This window comes from Perca fluviatilis, chromosome 1 (assembly GCF_010015445.1).
Source record: "Perca fluviatilis chromosome 1, GENO_Pfluv_1.0, whole genome shotgun sequence".
NCBI classification, from domain to species: domain Eukaryota; kingdom Metazoa; phylum Chordata; class Actinopteri; order Perciformes; family Percidae; genus Perca; species Perca fluviatilis.
This window is the reverse complement of record NC_053112.1, coordinates 39,355,892-39,377,114: the sequence shown is the minus strand read 5'-3', so window position 1 is coordinate 39,377,114 and position 21,223 is coordinate 39,355,892. Positions and strand designations below refer to the sequence as shown.

Sequence of the window (21,223 nt, the reverse complement as noted above, 5' to 3'; positions counted from 1 at the left end):
ACACAAAGGACAGACGGAAAGGAAGCAGCCATGTTGAGCCAGCTCCTAATATCTCGCTTTTAATAACGTTGCAGTTAATTCACAGACAAAAGTGGACTTCTGTCGAAACTCGGACGAACGGTAAACCATACCAAAATGTCTACGGACGATTTTCAGACGAAGTACTCCTCCGTCATGGAGGGGATGCTGAAGGGTGCAATCGCAGAGACCACGAAACTTTTCGAAACTATGGTCGACGATCTGAAGGCAGAAATATCCAGAATGAAGAAGGAGAACGAGGAGCTTAAAACAAAATGCAACCAATTCGAGAATGAGAGAAACCAACCCACTGTTGACACCAGAGAAAGTGAGCCTCCTCCAGGGCCAAGCGACGGCTCTGAGAAACGTGACCGAGCGGTTCAATGTGGTGAGTTGGGATGCCTGTTAACGTTACCCACCACAAGATTGGTATCTAATCTTTGAGCATAACATTGACTGTCTGATAATGCTATGTGCTGTTTCAGCTAAAAATATGATTGTGTTCGTGTTATGTGGGATACGTATAGCAGCTCTTGGCTATTGATGTATCGCTAATTTAGCCTAGCTTAGTCGTATCCTAAGCGTGGGATCCAAAATAGGAGGGAAACCATACAATGCTATCATGGCTAACGGGTTTGTAACAGCGTTTTTCAATAATACCGTTGGGACAATTTGCTTGTATACAGTACTAAACCGCTGCCAAACAGTATTCACGTTACATTCCTTAACAACGTTACCACTATGCCTTCTTATTTTAATGTATGCCTAGATTCACTACTGAAATGTCGCATCTATTTCGTGTTAAAATGAATTGAAGTCACATAATCTAGAATCGAAATGGGTGATAAACAGAATATTTTAAAATCTCTTAACAAAAGAAGCATTACTATTTCAAAGAATGCTACGTCAAAAAAATTGGTTGTTTGTGGATAATACAATGTAAGGCTGATTAATTATAGAACAAGTTATTTAGGTAGGCACATAGTTTATATTTTATGTGTGTTTGACATTCATCAAAATGTGTGCTTTTGCTTATCAACAATTTATTTTAAAGCTAGCTGTTTTACACATGTTTACGGTAAAAATGGTTCAGCGTTAGGGCTTGATGATTAATCAAAAATGTATTGACATTGAAATTCTGAAGCTGTTATCAACGTATTTTTCCCATGACGATAACATTCTACCGGAATTAACACTTTCCACACACTGACACACACGCACCAGACACCAGCCACTACCTTCTGTTTACTGATAGCTAGTGTTTACCTCAGGCTAATTAATTAGCAGGTAAGTGGATATTTTTGTCCAGCCTGTCGGTACACGATCCGTGCTGCCTGCACGATCCGTTCTGCGCATGTGCAGGACGTTAAGTGCTTGCGCAGATGAAAATCCTGTTTTACGAGGATTTACGACATTGCACTAGCGGTTATCCGAATTAGTTGTTAGCTATATAAACTAACGTTAGCTTCCCAGTGGAGGCTAGCGGCAGACCGCTACAACTACGACCGGAAGCGTGGAACAAATCTGATCTGAACAGATCTGTTCCACGCTTCCGGTCGTTGGTTTAAACGTTACTTTAGCTAGCTAGCTAACAGCTAGCTGAGACAGCATGTAATAATTTTAAAAGACCCTCAAAATAAAACCTGAAAATAACCGTTAAAATATATAACAGCTGTAACGTCAGTTCTACTTTACTTGTGCTCATTCATTTAAAATACAATCAAATCAATACTTGTCTTTATTGTTATTACTATAAAGTTTTAATTTAGCTGTTGCCTGCTTTTCCCAGTGTTTAGTTTGAGTTAATGTTATTTTAGACTGAATCAAGCTGTCAGCTAGCTAGCAGTTAGCTGAATTAGCGGTTAGTTTGGTTACGTTTAGCTTCCCGGTGGAGGCTAGCATGGAACAGATCATGCAGTGTTATCCTGTTTTACCGAGGATACTCAAGAGGATACTGGACACTGCACGATTTGTTCCATGCTTCCGGACATAGTTGTAGCGGCCAGCCATTAGCCTCCATTGGGAAGCTAACGTTAGTTTATATAGCTAATGTCGTAAATCCTCGTAAAACAGGATTTTCATCTGCGCATGCGCTTAACATCTTGCAGATGCGCAGAACGGATCGTGCAGGCAGCACGATCGTGTACCGACACAGCCTTCCAAAAGAATGCGCAATTATATCATAAATGTGTCATTATAATAAAGCCTCTGTTTTATTACTTTTGAAGGGTCATTGTTAACTGATAATAACCTTTACTGATTTCTCCACTCCTGTGTACAAGGCTAAACCGGTTTTATGCTAACTGGTTGAACAAGCATTTGTCACTACGACATGTTCTGGCAAATTTTAAAAAGTTGTTTACATTAGCAGGCTGTGTTGACAGCAATCCAATTTGAATTGCGTGCAGTGTTGGGCAATTGAGAATGAGGAGATGTCGTCCCGATACAGTGCCCCGCCCCCCAGAAATCACGGCATCCTCCCCCTTCCGCCATTTTGGGAGAATACCCGCCAGCACGTGTTCATTGTTTGTGTTGCTAGCAGAGGAGGTTGTTACAATTCCGCACTATTTTAGAATGCTTGGAAACCACAGCTGTGTAAAAAAACTGCTCCAGTGTCTCACATGATTGTCGTGGAAACCGTAGGAACCCTGTGTTAGTTTTTCGTTTCCCTACGTGGAAAAAGCATGAAGGAGAGCATGTCTCCGATGTGACAAGGAGACGTCGGATTTCTTGGGTGGCTGCAATTAGAAGAAAGGACCTTTCTCTGGTCCAGCACAGAGACACCACACTGACTGGAAATTATCCCTACAGAGATAGAGCTTTTAGTTAAAGGTGCCCTGCCACACAAAACCGTTTTTGAAATATGTTAGGTCCATATGTGTTTGTGTTATGTTGTGAATGTGAAAAGGAACGGCTACCTCCTTTGTCAGCTCTAGGCACTGAAAAGAAATAAGCAGAGAAATCAGGCCAATTACAAAAGCTGGTCAGTCTGACATCATATTGTCTGAGCTCATTACTATTCATGAGCTCGCCCAGTTGGGCTGGGTAAAGGATTCTGACAGCCAGGCTCTCATTGGCTAGCTGTTAGCCAATCAGATTCAAACAGCTTAGCTCGTTGAATATTAATGAGAACTGGCAGAAATCGCGCTGAGTCTTCCTGTAGGTTTTCTATACGACGCTAGGATGGCTTGAAACAAGGTAACCAAGGCATTTTTTCCCACAAAAAATGTTAGAGTCCATGTTAGAACTTCAGACATTACCACAAAGTAATGAAATACGTGTAGAGGCAGAGCACCTTTTAAAGAGTAAGGGGGGAGTCAAATCCTCAGGCGTAACCAGGGAAACGGAGTTATGGTTTAGAACAACTTTAGATTTCAATTGTAAAACGAATTAAAATATAAATTAATGCTTTCAAAAACTATTTGGCAAGTGACCATTAGCAGGGCTCGAGAGTGCGACCAATTTGGTCGCAAATGCGACCAAAACTTGTAAGGGTGCGACTAAGATTTTTCCTAGGTCGCACCGGTGCACCTAACGTCCTCGCATCTGCTGCCTCTCCACTAACGAAGCAATGACGTTTATAGCGATATGGTTTAATGTTGCGTTACATGACCCGTTCCTTCTGGAAAGCTGTGCCTGTGTTTGGATCTCTCCTCCGTGCAGCCCCGCCCCCATTCACTCACACACCGGCCGGCTCACCTGCAACATGGAGAGACACAGCGCCGCTGGTCCAAACTCCCGACATTCGTCTACAGTTTTAATTGTTATAACCCAGCTGTATATTGTTAAGTATGAGAGGGAAACCTGTATTGGCAGTGTTACCGCTGGTAACTCTCTATTACTGCGGCCGCCACGGCGAAAAACACATTAGGAGTTATTAAATGCAACTAACTTCAGTTGGTTGAGTAATAGCGTGTAAGACGGAGCTTCTGTGATATTTTAATTCGGTTTTACACAATGTGCATATGGCTTTCGACTTGTCTACTGAGCCATCCGGGAGTTTTGGAAAATAAAAAGCGCCATTCAGAATTGTGTTGCTGCTGTTTTTCTCCATCATGCCTGCAGCAGTAGGATGTGTTAGGAGGAAGTATGGCCGCTTGATGATAAGTAAAGGTGCGGCAAAGGGTCAAAATGGTAACCTGTTAGGCACGACGTGAAGCCGAGTGAAGTGAAAATAAATTAATAAATGGCCCTTAATGTGTTAACATGTTAATGCTGACAGCCCTAATTTTAACATTTATTACATTAAAAGGGTTTCTACTGGATGATCCCTGACAGGTCATATGGTGAAAATAAATTACAAATATACTTTACTTGCAGGACAAAAGAGAAAAGGTAAAACAGGTGCACATTAAGATATATCATACTCTAACTCTTCTTACCTCCCTATTGACAAACTTAGCACCTAGAATTTGGACATTAAATGTCCCTGAGCTTTCAGAAGAACAGTTCTAAAGTATTTTGTCATGTAAGTTAACGTTAAGTGCAAGAGAGGGAAGCCAAACACTGTTTATCTACTAACCCACACTGCATTCACACGAACACCGGTTAAAAATCGGCATAGCTTCCCTTTAACGTTAGCTAACATTGTATAACGTTAAAGTAAACATAACATTATGTACGTTAACACAAGCCACCAGAAATGTCTGTCAACACAAACTGGGAGAGGAGACTGACAGCTAACGTTAGCTAACCTTAGATTAACATTAAATAGCAACGGTAACTTCTGCAGTTCACCGTTTGCTGTTGTACATTGATAAAATTGTGTCTTGACTTGTGGATAACTGCAGTGAATGCTGTGACGTTAGTTAACTGTGGCGGGACAAATTAGGGCGCCACAGTCTGGTTAATGTATGGGAAACACAGAAATATGTTGGCTAACATTTAGGGGTGGGAATCACCAGAGGCCTCACGATACCTATGTCACGATACGATATTGCGATTTTAAACATATCGCAATATTCTGCGATATATTGCAATGTACTACCTTTTTTCCAACTTCAAATTTTTCCCAATTTCAAATTATGTCCCAAAAGGACAATTTTGTCAACATCTGTTTAATCTTAAATGATACATTTCTCTGTTTGTTCATCTCATTTAAATTTTATTGCTGCAAAATGGGATTGTCAAGCAGACAGACTGACCAACACATATATCATAAAAGATCAAAACTTGGCATCTGTGTATCGATACAGTATTGCCACGAAAAATATTGCGATACTATGCTGTATCGATTTTCCCCCCCACCCCTACTAACCTTAGCTAATCTCCCTCTTCTCGCCTTGGCCACCTGCATGTGTCTCTCATGTCACGTCTTATGAACAATAAGTTAGCGGAAGTGAGAAACAAGGCATTGAGTGAGATCTAAGCTAACGTTATGTACCGAGTAATGATAGTACAACATCACAGAGCAAAAACGTTACGTACCGAGTAACGTTAGTACAGGGGGGAGTGACAGGCTGGAAATTGGAAGGACGGGAAATAATTTTATCAAACTTTAAAATTGACATCCACCTAGCCGAAGTGCTTATGTTAACATTAGCAGGGCTCCAGAATAACCTTTTTTGCCTCAGTTGCACTGGTGCACCTAACTTTTTTCCTTGCGTGCCTTTAACGCCACAATTTCAAGGTCACCTTTTTATCACGCTCCATATACATTCATATATATTATGTAAATGATTTTAAACAAGAATAATGTGTTGGTGAATACTTTTTTTTGAAGCACAATTATACTGTATATAAAAATAGGGCTGGGGTAAACGATTATTAAATGATTAATCGGGCGATTATTTTATCGATTGGACGATTAATCTAACGATTATTTTTCTGTTGCTCGATTAATAAAAACCATAATGTATCTCAAATAAATGCCAAAAAATCTTAATAATATACTTTATTAAACAGTTTTGCACAGCAAAAAATCTTCTGCTTTACACAAAATTAAATAAATACAAGTATTTACTGTTATACAAAATGAAAGGCCAGCCTGTTTACTCTTTTACAGTACAAACATAACTCTAAAAAATTAATAAGTTGTAGTGCAAAAAAACACTGTGCAGTGCAGTATAGACATTCCTGAGCGTGTTTAACACAATATAAAAACTTATATCCCATAAATCACTCCTGTACAAAGCTACTGCAATCTGCTTGCTACCGTTAGCTAGATCTAGCAGCTGTACACTTTGGTGGTGCTAGGCTAACAAATGCATCCTAGCTCTCTGTGTGTTCGTGCTATGTTAGTAGCTAATGTTCACGTTAGCTAACGTTAGCTACTATAGATAGTTGTGTTCTGCAGCCGTAAGCTAGCTACCATTCAAGCCAACATTAGATGATAACTAACGTTAGCTAAACACAGCTGTCTAGGCGCCAGTAGCTAGCTAACGTTAACGTTAGCTACTAACCTAGCACGAACAAACTGCACGGAGAGCTAAGATAGTTAGCTAGCACCACCAAAGTGCGCAGAGCTCAAGCTACACAACACACTACGCAAACATGAAATTAATTTAGCCAACGTTAGTACTATTTGTTATTGTCTCCTTCACTAGTGACAATGGGGTGCCTCCGTTTCAGATGCTCCCACATTGCTGTTGTGCTGGTGTGGTATGCCAACTCCATTTGGCAAAGAGCGCAAATAACGACACCTTTTACGTTTGGGACTAAATTTGAAGTATTCCCATACCTTCGATGATTTAGGGCGAGCTGTTTTTTTAGGACTTTTTCTTTTATTGGGGCTTTTTGCAGGGCTTTGTTGGGAATTATGTGAGGAGGTTGCTGTTTCGTTCTCCATTCTGCAATGTTTTGGTCTCCCACGTGTGTGTGGCGAGCTGTTGCGAAGCGTCAACGCAAAAATTTGACATCGACACATCGCTACAGGCCTATATAAAAATAAATATTTCACTGAGCTGCCTTTTAAGCAAAATAAAACATTTCAAAATAGAAAGTGCTACTGTTTATGTGCATGACCATGCTCCACTTCAATGTGTCCAATTAGTATATTGACCAGTCTCCCTATCCCCAAGATCCGGCTGTAGACAATCACACACTCCTTCGTGGAAATGTCTGTGTCACCGTCGATCATAAATTACATGTCTGTGGAATTCGCGATGGCAACAGTCGTCTTTTCTTTATTTTTTTATGTGTAGGCTATTACCCCAATAAATTGGGCACATGCGACGTCATTGCTGTACGTCGGGTTCACGTCTAATCCATTTTTCTTCATCAGAATAATTTCCGATCTAGGGCTGGGCGATAAAACGATAACGATATGTATTGCGATAGACACGTAATCAATATCAATAGAAAATGCGTTCGATAAAACGTTCGATAACTTGTTTTTCTTCTTCGGAAGAAACCAGAAGTTGCGAAGCAAGTTTGGTTGCATGAACAAAGGCACTCACTCTCTGGTAACCTAGCAACGTAGGGAGTGACACTCTAACAGCCAATCATGTAACAGTATCAAGTTTGGTTGCGCCACATCGCTGTCTCGTGTTGGATTCTACCATTCTACAATAACAGAACCGGCGGCGTGTAGCGATAAGTGGAAAGTGAGTGCCGCAGCGAGCGAGGAAATTGTTGATAAAACAGGAAAAGTCAGTATGGCAGTTTTGGGGATTTTATAAGTCTGACCGTCGTCCCCACTAACACTACCGCAAACTTGTTTTACCACCTTAGCCGCGCTCACACTTTGGAGCAAAGCCGTATTCGCCAGCAACGTCCAACAACATCTGCAGCTGCTACACCGAACAAGTAGCAGACCGCCATGGAGAGGTACTCTGCATCAGCGCCTTACTAAACGCTACAAAGAAATAACGGAGGCAGACGTGCTGAGCACTGTCCAGAAGCCAGGTTACCAACCTAGCACTAAACCTGCAGAAAATAGTTCTTCTCAGGTTTCAGGTTTCTCTATGTTTATATTTAACACTTTGCACCATTTTATTACACCTTATTAAGCAATTCTTACTTATTCTTTCTTCACTGTGATTTTAGACTTATGTTTACATTTTAATTATTTGAGTGGTTTCCATGGTTGTGTTGACATTTCTGCTTTTATAACTGAGGGGTTTATAATCTGAGCAAGGTTAAGTTTAAAATAAAAATGTTTAAATTTAATATATTTTTCTCCTGGTCCTTATTTTAAATAGGTCATAAAAAATATCAATAATTATCGATATCGACCGATATGAAACACTTATATCGTGATACAGTTTTCAGCCATATCGCCCAGCCCTATTCCGATCTAAATTTAGTGAATGGCTCTTCTTTTGCGATGTTATAGGCAGTGTTGGGAATGTTACTTTAAAAAAGTAATTAGTTATAGTTACTCACTACTTGTTCCAAAAAGTAACTGAGTTAGTAACTGAATTACTCTATAATAAAAGTAACTCGTTACAAGGGAAAGTAACTATATATAGCAGTTTTCACAAGTCAGTTGAAATGAGTAGAACAGACAGGTGTTCGTACATAACTTTCGATATTTATTGCACCTCGACAGACAGCAAGAGGTTTAGCCTGCACTTCAAGTATTATCTTTGTACGAAAAGTAAACCGTTACACCATATAAAGTGCATTTAACTCTAGCAAATTAAATCAAACTCTCTCAACCTGAGACAACTGGTCAAGTAAACAACCTGTACTTCCAAGTGTTTTGTTCACAACAAAAGTAAACTTTGCTCTGAGTCCTTCTTTGCTAGTGGATGGCGAGCTATCATCTGTGGTGGAGGTATCGGTGTTTTTGGCCACTAGCTTTGTACATACGTGTGTCGTTGTGAGATGCTTCATTAAATTAGAGTTGCTTATAACGGAAGTCGACAAAGTCTTCGCTCCTGGACATAATGTACACATTACATGCACGTTACTTGCCTCGGACCACGATTTGAAGTAGTGCTTATATCTCCACCTTGAAAATGCCAACTTTTCATCGGATTGCTCCTGACTCGCCATCTCTGCTGCTTCATCGAATCTCTGTTTAGCGTGTGTGTGTGTGTGTGGCTTGTGTGCTGGCATGTGTGTAAAAACACTGGCTCTGATTGGCTACCATGAAACATGACTCTACCTTAGCCGATCATAAACGCTTAACTCGTTATTAACCCACCTCATCACTAGCTGCGAGCCAGGGGTGCGTTCGGATTACACAGTTTATTCAATGAATGCGTTTAACGTCCAGTAACGGCATTGTAACGACGGGAAAAGTAATTAGTTAGATTACCCTGTTACTGAAAAAATAACGTTGTTACCTAACGGCGTTCTCTTAAACGGCGTTATTCCAAACACTGGTTATAGGTGACGTTGAATTTTATTATCATCTGTGATTGTTCTGAGGACCTTATAGCTGTTGCCTGCTGCTGAAATGCAGCTGGGATTGGGATCACTTTAGTAACCCACTTATCACAGCATGAAGTGCATTTTATTTTTTATTTTTATATTGTGCTTTTTCAGCGTTTCAATTCGAAACGTTGTTGATCCGCTTACAAATGCACTGTTCCCTGCCATTCTCTGGCCACATTCTTTACAATAAATGCAGTGCATTACGTTCTATTTATTATTAAACTTTAACCAAGGAAAATGGTCTAACCAGTCTTTACGAAATGTATATGTTTTTCCCTTTTTTATTTTGAGTCTCTAGCTCAGGCTCGGTAGGCTCTACCTCCGTCTCAGTCGCACCCTTACAAATTTTGGTCGCATACAGACCTGATTAGTGAGCTCGTTCTTGTTTCCTAACTGCGTCGCAAATTATAGTAACGTTAGCTTAGCTGGGAGCTTCATGGAGACAGCTAAAGTTTATGTTAGCTGCCCTACAGCTCTCAGAGTTAGCTTTGACTTCATATATTTTTAATAGCTTTATTCTCGTGAAAATCTGCAAGAAACAGGTTACTTATTCTAAATCACTAAAATAGTAGTGACCGCACCGTTTGGCTTAGTTATTAATGCTGTTAGCATCATGGCTAACACTATTGTTACTTAGTTTATGACAAATCGTTTCGACTGTGCTTTCTAACATGATGTCATTGTGCTAACTGAGCACCGTTAGCCTTTACAACAATGCTGCTTCACTACACTTGTTAGATAATGTTTCATTACAGAGTTCTCTGTGGATTTGTGTTTGTAGCTGTGTGCTCGTGGTGGAAAATGAATGTAAACAAAGTTGTGTGCAACGCGCCATGACGTAGGTCCCCTTCAAGGACATGCTAATGTTAGAAGCTCTAGTGGACCGAACACGTAACAACAACCACATGCTTATAGTGGCATTGACAATGCATAAGCCTGACTAGTGTACCAGGCCTACATATTAATAACCGGTTTAAAAAGACTTTAACACCTGCAGAGGTGGCGTGTGTGTGCGTGTACTGAGCCTGCTCTCTGTGAAACATGCAGAAAGAAATTTGGCACCGATTTGATTTAGCATGAATCGCTCCTGAGCAGTACCGACGTAATTCTGCACTTATGTGCCGACCTAAACGGTAGTAACGAGACCGAATAAGAACAGAAATTTCTATGCTTCATTTCACACTACACCTGACAGCAGGTTATGTTAGCCTACCTTTAGCTAGCAGCTGGATTAAACACAGTTAAAATGCTGACAGCTAACGTTAAAAATGTTTTAACCTCAACGAGAAATATCGTAACATTTTAATCTCGCGGGACACCATTCCCAAATAAAATGTATCTGTTCACGGACAAGTTTATCAATGTAAGTTTTATTTACGTGACGGCTGCTCGGTTATGGAAAAAGTCATAATCACAATTATTTTGGTCCACATTGAAATCACTATTATTATTATTTTACACGATTACAGTACTTTTGAAAAGTTTGTTGTATGTTGCATTTATTGAATTTAAAAAACTGTGAAATTTCCCTGAATACTTTTCCCGTTTTTAACTTTTTTTTCTATTCCGAACACAGAAGACAAAATATGGGTTTACTTGCAAAACGTTCAAATGTGCAAAAAATTCTTCATTTTGTTTACTTTTGTTTTTTCATCATTAGGAGCCAAAGTCGTAATCACGATTTAAAACAATGTTCATCAATTTCATTCATATGAAATGGCTGCAGTTTTTCAAGTTTTTTGTGATTTTGTTTTGTATTGGTAGCTGTCCAGTTAACGAGCATGCAAGCTAACATTAGCCAGCAGCTAAAACTACAACATCACAATATATTTCACATGTCGGTGTCACCTTTTAGATGTTTTCAGCACCAAAGGAAAGGGGTTTGTTGTAACGTTACTCAATAACACCAGAAACAAGTTTCGCGCGTAGGGATAGCTGGCAGAGTCTCCGTGGCGGTGGAGACGTCCGATAGCCATTGTTGTGCAGAAGATCTCCCGGCTGCCTGGAAGTATGTCCCCCTTCCCTTTTTGCAATCTTAACTACTCGTTTTGGTGCCGAAGATTTTCAACCGGGAGATTTGGCACGAACACCAGTAACGTTAAGAGACTTACAGATGGCTGCTGTTCGGACTCAGGTGCCTGGGATCTAATATGGTCTGTTTCCCGACGGATCATCCAAATGTAGTTTAGGGTTGCAAAGGGGCGGAAACTTTCCATGGAAAGTTTAGCTGGGGAATTTTGGAAACCTTCCAATTTGGAAACTTTCATGGGAATTAATAGAAATTATGGGAATTTGGATGGGATGTAGTCCTTGGGCTCAAATGCAGTACTGTCTTCAATCAGCTTCAGTCTGCTGTAGAATGTTGAATTTTAGAAATTATCTGTGCAGTAGGTGTGTCCTCAATAGCCCTGCAGTAGGCTAAGTAGTAGCCAAAACCATTGACCTTTAGCTTAACATATGAAGGTAGCTTGCATGTTGCCTTTGATTTACTATGGTTATATGCGTGCTAACGTAACCATCAGCGCTGTCTATTGTTTTCAGCCTATCAAGGCTATACAATTAACACACATGGGTTAATAGCATTACATGTCCTGTCAATAGCAATGGGTTATGTATATGTATAGGAAATCGGAATCGGCCTAGAAAGTTGTAGTCGTTAAGTTTACGGAGTATAATTCCTTCTGTGACATTGTATGATTTATAATTACTCTCGAACGTATTACCTGGGTTCCCATGTTTTGATGGAAGTAACAGTTACTAGAGGGGTCAAAGGTTATGAGACTCCACTGACAGGCCAAACGAAACGTTGTGTGTCATTGAAAAAAAATTACAGGTTTCTCTGGGTTTTACATTGTTGTGAACATCTGGTATAGTGTAAGAACACAACTCAACAAATTATATAACATGGATATAGTTGTTTTTAGACATTTTAGTGTGGGTTTCAACAACACTGTTGGGACAACAGTAACAGTTGCCCTTGGAAACCAGATTGAGTCAATTGGCAACCATTTCGTGACCCAGATTTATTTACATTTTTTATTACAACAATACATATAACACTGCATAGTGAACATGCTGTCTTGCTGCACTTTGTTTTTATTTTATAAATAACAGTTGTTTAGGAAATGGTGTATTTTTGTCCATATGTATTATTCATAAGTCTGGTTTCTGGCCTTTGTTGTCCTAGCCTTTCTACTATATATTTTAGCTGTAATCGGCGATCAGGCAAGCTAGCTTTTTGTATATTATTAATAATAATAATAATAATAATAACTTGTATTTATATAGCACCTTTCATGAAACCCAAAGACACTTTACAGAATTACTGTGGCTAAGCTAAAGGAGGTTGTAGGCTGTCATAAACAGTGATTCAGGAGTGTTTTTTTTTTTAAATGTCCAGGGAAGTAGCATTTTGGATATTTGCAGGGAGGGTGTTCCAGAGGGATGGGGCTGCAACACTAAAGGCTCTGTCTCCGAAGGTACAGAGTCTGATGTGGGGAATGGAGAGCAGGTCAGCGTCTGAGGACTGCAGGTTTCAGGTTGGGGTGTATGGATGGAGGAGGTCAGAGAGGTACTGTGGGGGCCGGGAAGGATTTGTAGACGAGAAGGAGGATTTTATATGTGATGCGGGATTTAATTGGGAACCAGTGAAGGTGGATGAGGCTTCTTTGACTTAAACCAAACAGCATTTGGGGATGTAGCGTTATAAAAAATTTTTTTTTTGAAGATTCAGGACCTTAATCTTGTTTTTTGTGTGTTCATGTGTACAGACCTGGCTCCTGTCCGCACGGTGCTGGTGGAGCAATGTCAACCATTGAGGCACTCATTGCAAAATCAAGAGCAACAATGCCGTTATGAGGAGGTAGAGTACTACAGTTTGCAGGACCACAACTATGGAGAGCCGAATACGCAAAGGCCCATTATACTTGTCAAACAAGAAGTGTGTGTTAAACAAGAGGTATGTGTGTATTTTAGCAACAAAAACATTTATTTTCCCATTTATTTATAGTTTGTTTTCTCAAACCAGATTTTTTTTGTCGTCCCTCTGCAGCACACTTATGATGATTCTCCTCTGCAGTCTGTCCTGGTGCAGGAGAAAATTGAGCCCACTGATAACGCAGGTCAGGAATAAAACTGACTTTTATTTTCCCAACTATAGTTTGATAATTTGTCAACATTTACAAAATGTGTTAAGCTTCACTACTAAACATACTCACCTTTTCTTTATTTTCTTTTTTTCTTCTCATGTTTCCTCTGTGATGTCTCTATCACTGCTGTCCCTAGGTTCACCATGGGCCTCTGCTTGTGGAGCTGACAATGAAGGGCCTCTCATTAAGGATGTATGTTCAATTGGAGAAATACCCTTACATGTAAAAGATGAAGAGGACCGAGAGGCCCTCGAACCACCCTGTTTGGGAATGGATAGTGAAGGAGCCCAGAACCAATCGTCTGGATTAGAGCATTCACTAGTCCTCTCACTCGCTGCAATAAAAGACAATATGGAAGAAGAGTCTCAAGTCAGTCAGAAGATATCAGAAACACATGGAGAACCCGTTGCATTGGAAAAACGCCCATTGGAGGTTGCTCAGCATCAACCAGAGGTTGAACCTCTTGAAAAGGAGCAACCATCAGTGGTACCCCAACTGTGTCAAAGAGCGAAAGACAAAACCTCAGTTAATAACAAGGCCGATGTTACTCTGCAACGATATGCAGATGTGCAATCTACAAACGAACAGTTGGAACAACCTACACCACTCAAAAAAGGAGAAGCATGTGGAGAATTAAAAAGTGGTGTGGCAGTTGGTGAGTCAAGTCCCCAGCCTGAGTTGCCTGTACGACGTAGAAGAGGGCGTCCACCAAAGAAAGCCACATGTCAGAATCAGCCAGTGAAAGAAGTTGGTTCTCCGCCTGTTTCACTAGAATCGTCAAGTAGAAGTAGTTATTTAAGTAGAAGATGTTCCTCTAGAAAGGAAAAACCGAAAAAATCAGAATCTCAACAAATTTCGATGGAAATTGAAGAACAGGCAGTTCAGGCTCCGTCCACTGAAGTTTCATCAGTAATTGAAACGCAAAACACTGTTCAGCCCAGAGGACGCAGCAGCTCTGTAACTCTTCAGGATGCAATGCTATTAGTTGAAGCCATGAATCAGTCAACGGTAGAAAATATGTTCTCCTCTCCAGAAACAATGGCAACCCCACCTCAAACCCAGTGTTCCCCCAGTATTGGTACCTTACAAACTGTGGATGAGGACCCAGCTGAGCCACAGACACCGCCATGTCCTGATGAAACTCATGAAGTTGCAGGCAATCTGCCAATAACAGAGGTGTCCACAACAACAGGGGATGAGATCCCAGCTGAGCCACAGACACCACCGTTTCCTGTTGAAACTCATGAAGCTGCAGGGAATTTGGCCATAACCGAGGTGTCCACTACAACACAATCGACAATAGAGAAACTTGGTGCTGCTCCCGCTACTGCAGATGCTACCCTAACCAATAAAGCACAGACCCACATCAAGGCTGTCCTACCAAAACAACCGCATACGGTCACTCTATCCAATGCTACTACATCTTCAATGCCCTCATCAACTGCTGCTGTTCATACACGTATGCAGTCACATCAGCAGCACCCTCCCCATCCTCTAATAACATCGGTAGCAGCCAGCAAACCGGGTAAGGCAGTATCTCATAAAATAACTGCCATGCCAAAATCAGTATCCTCCTTAATACCTCACAAAATAGCAGCACTGTTTCCAACCCAGCTTCCTATTGTTTTGTCAACAGTCGTTGCTGCACAGAGCATTACTTCACTTCCACACTCTACAACTGCAGGTCTGCCTCTCGGAACACTTTCCCTGGCCTCTGATCCTCAGAAAACAACACACCCTATGTCCAATAAAATGCTTCCCGTTGTCCCTTCACAGTCGACCGCCACCTCAACAGACCCACAGTCAGGAACTCTACCACACCCAAAAATAACAATTGTAATTCCGAGACAGATGTCAGCTGTGGCGTCAAAGAAACAGCAGTCGCAGAGCATTCTTACGACAACCAAGCCTGACCCAGCCAAATCATCTGCTCCTGTTACAGTGTCATCGTCGCAGTTGTCATCTCCTTCATCACAGGAGTTAAGCATTTCTGTGGACACGCAAAACGCTTCAGATAAAGTGGGCACAAAACTGGACGGAATACTCAACTTGGAATCTCCCGAACAAATTGACGCTGGTTCTGAAACAGTAAATGCACTTACAGAAGCCCGTTCTAGTTTAAACAAGTCAGTGGGGCTGGTGCCAACCTCCCTGTTGCCAGCGGAACCCACGACTTTTGAGAAAAAACTCACTGCCGTGGTCAGATTAACCAGGCTCCCATTTCCAGTATCACCCAAAGAAGCAGTTTTAGTCTCAAGACTGCTTACTTATGGGTCTTCTAAAACTCAAAGCATTTTCAAAAAAGATATCACACAAACGAAACCATCATCTGCGGTCATATCAACACAGCCAGCAGAGGCACTTGTGTTATCCACTGATATTTGTCCCAGTGTAAAAGAAACTTCCGTTGCTCTGTCTGCAGATACCTCTGAGATGTCAGAGAAGCCAAATGATATTCAAAAGAATGCATCTTTATCCTCAAACGACACCATTTTGGAAGAGTCATCCAACAGCGCGTATGTGCAGCCATCTACGCCATCCAAGGTGTCGGCAACAGTTTTAAAGAACTCAACTACAGCCATCAACACGACTGCGCTGACTGTATCTGGTGCAGCTGGCGAACCTACTTTTAATATTGATGAGGAAATATTCGAAGATTGTGCGTTACCTACTGACCCACCTATAGAAGAGAAACCATCATCTCCAGTTGTACGTCTTACCTCCATCACCACCAAGAAAACACCTGAGCCTCAATTACAAATGACTCAAGCTCAGTTCCTGGCACAGCTGAGAGTGTCCCCTGTTACGCAAGAACCAAAACAGGTAATGTAGTAGTAAACAATCCTGTCTGTTTAGCAATATGATTGTCGTGGGGATACAATATTATTTACACATTCAGGAAGCCTATAGTGCTAGGAATAATTAACCATGGCTGTGATGCTATTGATTGTTTTTTACTAAGTGGTCAACACTATTTCCAATTATGTGAAATAAAAAAAAAAAGCAAGTTATGTCTAAACTTAGTCTGGAATGTGACAAGTTTGTACAATAAATAACTAGAATTACGTATTGTAAAGAGCATTAATGGTCATCAATTCCACGTGAATGTTTGTACTTTTTCACATTTAGCTGGAACTCTAGCATTGCTCTGCATGTGTTTTTTTGCTAAATGTATTTATTGTTCTTTCCTTTTTGTTTAAAGGCCTCCTCTGATGACCATGTAGAGCCCACCAGCTCCAGTGAGAAAAAAAGGTTACAAAGGAAAGGCATTGTAGCCAAACTCCGAAGTCATTTCAAACCTCACTTGCAAGCAAGAAGAGCAATAACAAATCCAGAACCACACAGAGAAATGGAGACCCCCACTGTAAACAACAAGAAACCTAGATTGGAGAAAGACAGTCCAAATGTTAAAAACACATCTAGAGAATCTATTTGCCTCAGCTCAAACAACTCAGGTGCAACTGAAGATGTAACAACTCCAGAAAAGACAACTAATGATTCCGCATCTGTTAGTCCTAGGAGATCTGGACTATGTAGAGCCGGTGTTGAACCCAAAAGGACTGATAGAGAACCAATTTCTGTCCGTTCTAGGAGGTTTAAGGCTACTAGAAAATCCACTCGTGTGAGTCCCAGGAGGTCTAGTTCAGGTAGAGATTGTGCAGGCTCCAAAACAAGAAAATCCACTTTGGTGAGTCCTAGAAGGTCTAGCTCAATGAAAGAAAGTTCTAACTCTAAAAACACCAAGTCCACTTTGTTGAGACCTAGGAGATCTAGCTTAATTCAAGGAAGTGCTCGCTCTAAAATGACCAAATCCACTTCGGTGAGTCCTAGGAGGTCTAGCTCAAACAAAGAAAGTGCTAGTTCTGAAAAGACAAAATCCACTTCAGTGAGTCCTAGGAGGTCTAGCTCTATTAAGGAAAAAGCTAGCTCTGAAAAGACTAAATCCACTTCAGTGAGTCCTAGGAGGTCTAGCTCTATTAAGGAAAAAGCTAGCTCTGAAAAGACTAAATCCACTTCAGTGAGTCCTAGGAGGTCTAGCTCTATTAAGGAAAAAGCTAGCTATGAAAAGACAAAATCCACTTCAGTGAGTCCTAGGAGGTCTAGCTCTATTAAGGAAAAAGCTAGCTCTGAAAAGACTAAATCCACTTCAGTGAGTCCTAGGAGGTCTAGTTCAATTAAAGAAAAAGCTAGCTCTGAGAAGACAAAATCCATTTTGGTGAGTCCTAGAAGATCTAGCTCAATTAATGAAAGTGCCTACTCTAAAAGTGCTAGCCCTATAAAGACAAAATCCAGTTTAGTGAGTCCTGGGAGGTCTAGCTTGATTGAAGAAGGTGCTAGCTCTGAAAAGACTACATTTACTTCAGTGAGTCCTAGGAGGTCTAGCCCAATCGAACAAAGTGATAGCTCTGAAAAGACTAAATCCACTTCGGTGAGTCCTAGGAGGTCTAGCTCAATTGAACAAAGTGACAGCTCTGAAAAGACCAAATCCACTTCGGTGAGTCCTAGGAGGTCTAGCTCAACTAAAGAGAGTGCTAACTCAAAAAAGACAATGTTGACTCCAGTGAGTCCTAGGAGGTCTAGCTCAATTGAGGAAAGTGCTAAAACCACGTCTGTGATCCTTAAGAGGTATGAAATTGGTACTACCCCTAAATTGCCTACCAATAGAACAAATTTCTTCTGCCGTAGGAAGTGTACCCTCACTAAAGACGGTTCTAGCAGTCAGCAGGGCAAAAGGGAGGCTCATTCTTCCAGTCCTAGGTATAGCATGACTACAGATGATGCTAGTACCAAAAACGAGAAGAGCGATACAGGTTCCCCAAGTGTTAGGTGGCCTAAACTGGCGAAAGGTGGTTTCAGTCCTGTTAGGACAGGGGAATCCACACCTGCTAAGAAACCCAGATTAAGTCCAGATGGTCCTAGTCCTCAAAAGAATTTAAGAGTGGCGAATGCTAAGAAGTTGGCAAAAGCAGCAAAAGCCAAAACCATAGCAAAAATGAAAAATGCTAGTCAGTCGCAATTGCAGAATGGCGCTCAAACCAACCAGTTAGCAGAGAACCGTGCTTGCTGCGAGACCGTGAAAAAAATTAAAGTTAAAGGTGTGTGGATTCCTCCTCAAATGACGCATGTCATTGAGACGCCTCCGGCAGAAAAAAAGAAAGAGCCAGCCCCCCCCCCAAGTGTTCCTCTCTCCCCCATACCTGTCAGAGCACCACCTATTGTATCACCGTTACAGCCTTTATCAGTCATTGGTAGGCGTCTGCTCAAGAACCAGTGTGGGGAGTGCGGACGTGTCCTCAGCAGCATTGCCGCCCTGGAAAGCCACGTCAGTCTCCACAAAGGTCGTCGGCCCTTCTCATGCACGCTCTGTGGGAAGAACTTCCCAGACTCAAAATGTCTTAAACGGCATGGCCGGGTGCACCGCAATGGTAGGATCCATATCTGTCAGAAGTGCGGGAAGGGCTTTGTCTATAGTTTTGGCCTCACCAAACACCTCCAGATGGTGCACAGCAAGATTAAACCTTTCATCTGCCAGATCTGCAACAAGGGTTTCCTCACAAAACGAGACGTGGAAGCCCACATACGGATCCACACTGGAGAGAAACCATTCCATTGCGACCTCTGTGGAAGGACATTTACAAGGAGGGTAGAACTCAATGTGCATTTAAGGTGGCATAATGGAGAGAAGAGGCACTGGTGCCCGTACTGTGGAAAAGGATTTTTAGACTTTAATAACCTGAAAAGGCACAAATATACCCACACAGGGGAGAAACCACATGCCTGCCCACACTGCCCGAAGCACTTCTCGCAGTCAGGCCACGTGAAAAAGCATGTTAAAAATGTACATAAAATCCAATGAGAGATGGACATTCAAGATGCCTCCCTGCTCCACTGAGAATGTTAATGACTTTTTATATTGACAGATACAAAGCTGTGATGTTAGAGAACTTGGTGCGAAAGGGATCAGTTCAGTTTTATTCTTTTGATGCAATGGGTTTGTAAAACAATGTGTGCGTATGGAGCTGGAGCAAGGAGGGGATTTGCTAAGCGTAAGAGCAGTGAACGCAGCACATCTAAAGCGTTTGAATTGTAAACTGCGTACAGATTAAACAAAGAAGATAGGACATGGTTAATTAAAGAGCTTCAGAGACTTTGGACAGAGCCAGGCTTGCTATATCCCTCTGCTCCCAGTCTTTATGCTGAGATAAACTGTCTCCAGGCTCCAGATCCATATTGTATGCACAGCTGTGAGAGTGGTAACTCTCTGCAAGTAAACAAATGAGCGCATTTCCCAAGATGTTAAACTTTTTATCATTATGAAGAATTTTCTTTAGAGCACTATGTGCTCTTCACAGGGTACAGAAAAGTGAAGCATGTAAGCATGATGTGTTCTGACAATACCTTCAACCTTGGTTTCTAAGATTACACACATGTAAAAGTGTATTTTTATACACTTTAGCATTTATTTAAATTAATAATTCATTTTTATTTTCAGACTGGTTAGATCACCTGTGAACCAGTATTAAAACATAGTGTATTTTTTGAAGCATTATGAAACAAATAGTAGAGATACAATGGTGAATGCAGTTTATTTGAACAAGTTTAGTTGTGTACACAGCCCCAAGATGGTGTAGATATTGTAATGTTATTTAAAAAAAAATGCAAAGGTAAATTAACATTAACCTCAAGTAGCCTTTATCATGTACATGAAACATCTGTTTTAGACATACAAACATCATGTAAAAAAAACACACATTTTTACTATCCTACATGTTCTGTTGGTTTTATCGCAACTGTTCACAATGGAATTGAGTTTGACAGTTTTTGCAGTTTTGCAGAAAATCCATGAATGTAACCTCATGGCCATCGCAGCTCGGGATAAGCAAACGGTTTTATTGTTAAAAGTTGATACATTTTCCATTCGAGCAGACACCCCCAGATGACGCCGCCATGAAGAAATCCACGTCTGTTAACTTTACTTTAATTTTCCTGTCATGATGGGTCTAAACATACCTAAAGAGGATGTGTCTGTTACAACAGACTAAATGGCATTGCTTTGATAAATCCTTATTTATTTATTTTTTTTTTCATTCTTAAAGACACAGTTGAAGCTTGTTTTCCATTTTCTGTGTTCAGTGCTAACATTTAGACCACTGTTGCTGACCCATCCATTTAGAATTCTGACCCTCATTTCATTGTTCATATTCTGAATTTACACCGTTTTCATTGCCATCAAATGAAGATGTATATGTTCTTGGTCCTGTCATTTGAGAAAACCGGTAATAAATGTTGATTTGTCAACCTAATCTCTTTCTGTGCACTTTTTTTTTATTGTTTTAAATGATTTTGGCAAATGTAGGTCTCAACTTTATTTTCTCCAGTAAAACATTTCCTTTTTACATTATTTTAAAAAGTATAGAATAAGTATCCTGAACAATTCATTGTTCAGGATATCTAATATATCTAAGACTTGCCAAACCGAGGCCTTTCAGTTAAAGGGTAATTTTGGTATTTTTTAACCTGGGCCCTATTTTCCCATGCATTTGTGTTTAAGTAGTCTCGCTTTGCTAGACCCTCCTCCATAGTGCACTGAAGGAGGGTCTGGCTACTCCACACAGCATTCCGGGGATGGGAGGAAAACATGCTCTGGTTTAATGGCATTTCTTTAAACCAATCACAATCGTCACGGGCGGCGCTAAGTTCCGCACGGAGCCGCTGCAAAATAGTTGTCCGAG

The 21,223-nt window shown here is 40.9% G+C and overlaps 1 protein-coding gene across 1 annotated transcript; it reads left to right on the top strand.

The window, feature by feature from the left end:
- Window positions 1-20,794, top strand: LOC120556345 (mucin-17). Its single transcript, XM_039795899.1, has 5 exons — window positions 1-406; window positions 13,113-13,300; window positions 13,394-13,463; window positions 13,627-16,313; window positions 16,693-20,794. Exons 1-5 carry the CDS (start codon window positions 136-138, stop codon window positions 19,345-19,347), a joined length of 5,871 nt encoding a protein of 1,956 aa, XP_039651833.1. The 5' UTR covers window positions 1-135; the 3' UTR covers window positions 19,348-20,794.
- The last annotated feature ends 429 nt before the right edge of the window (window positions 20,795-21,223 follow it).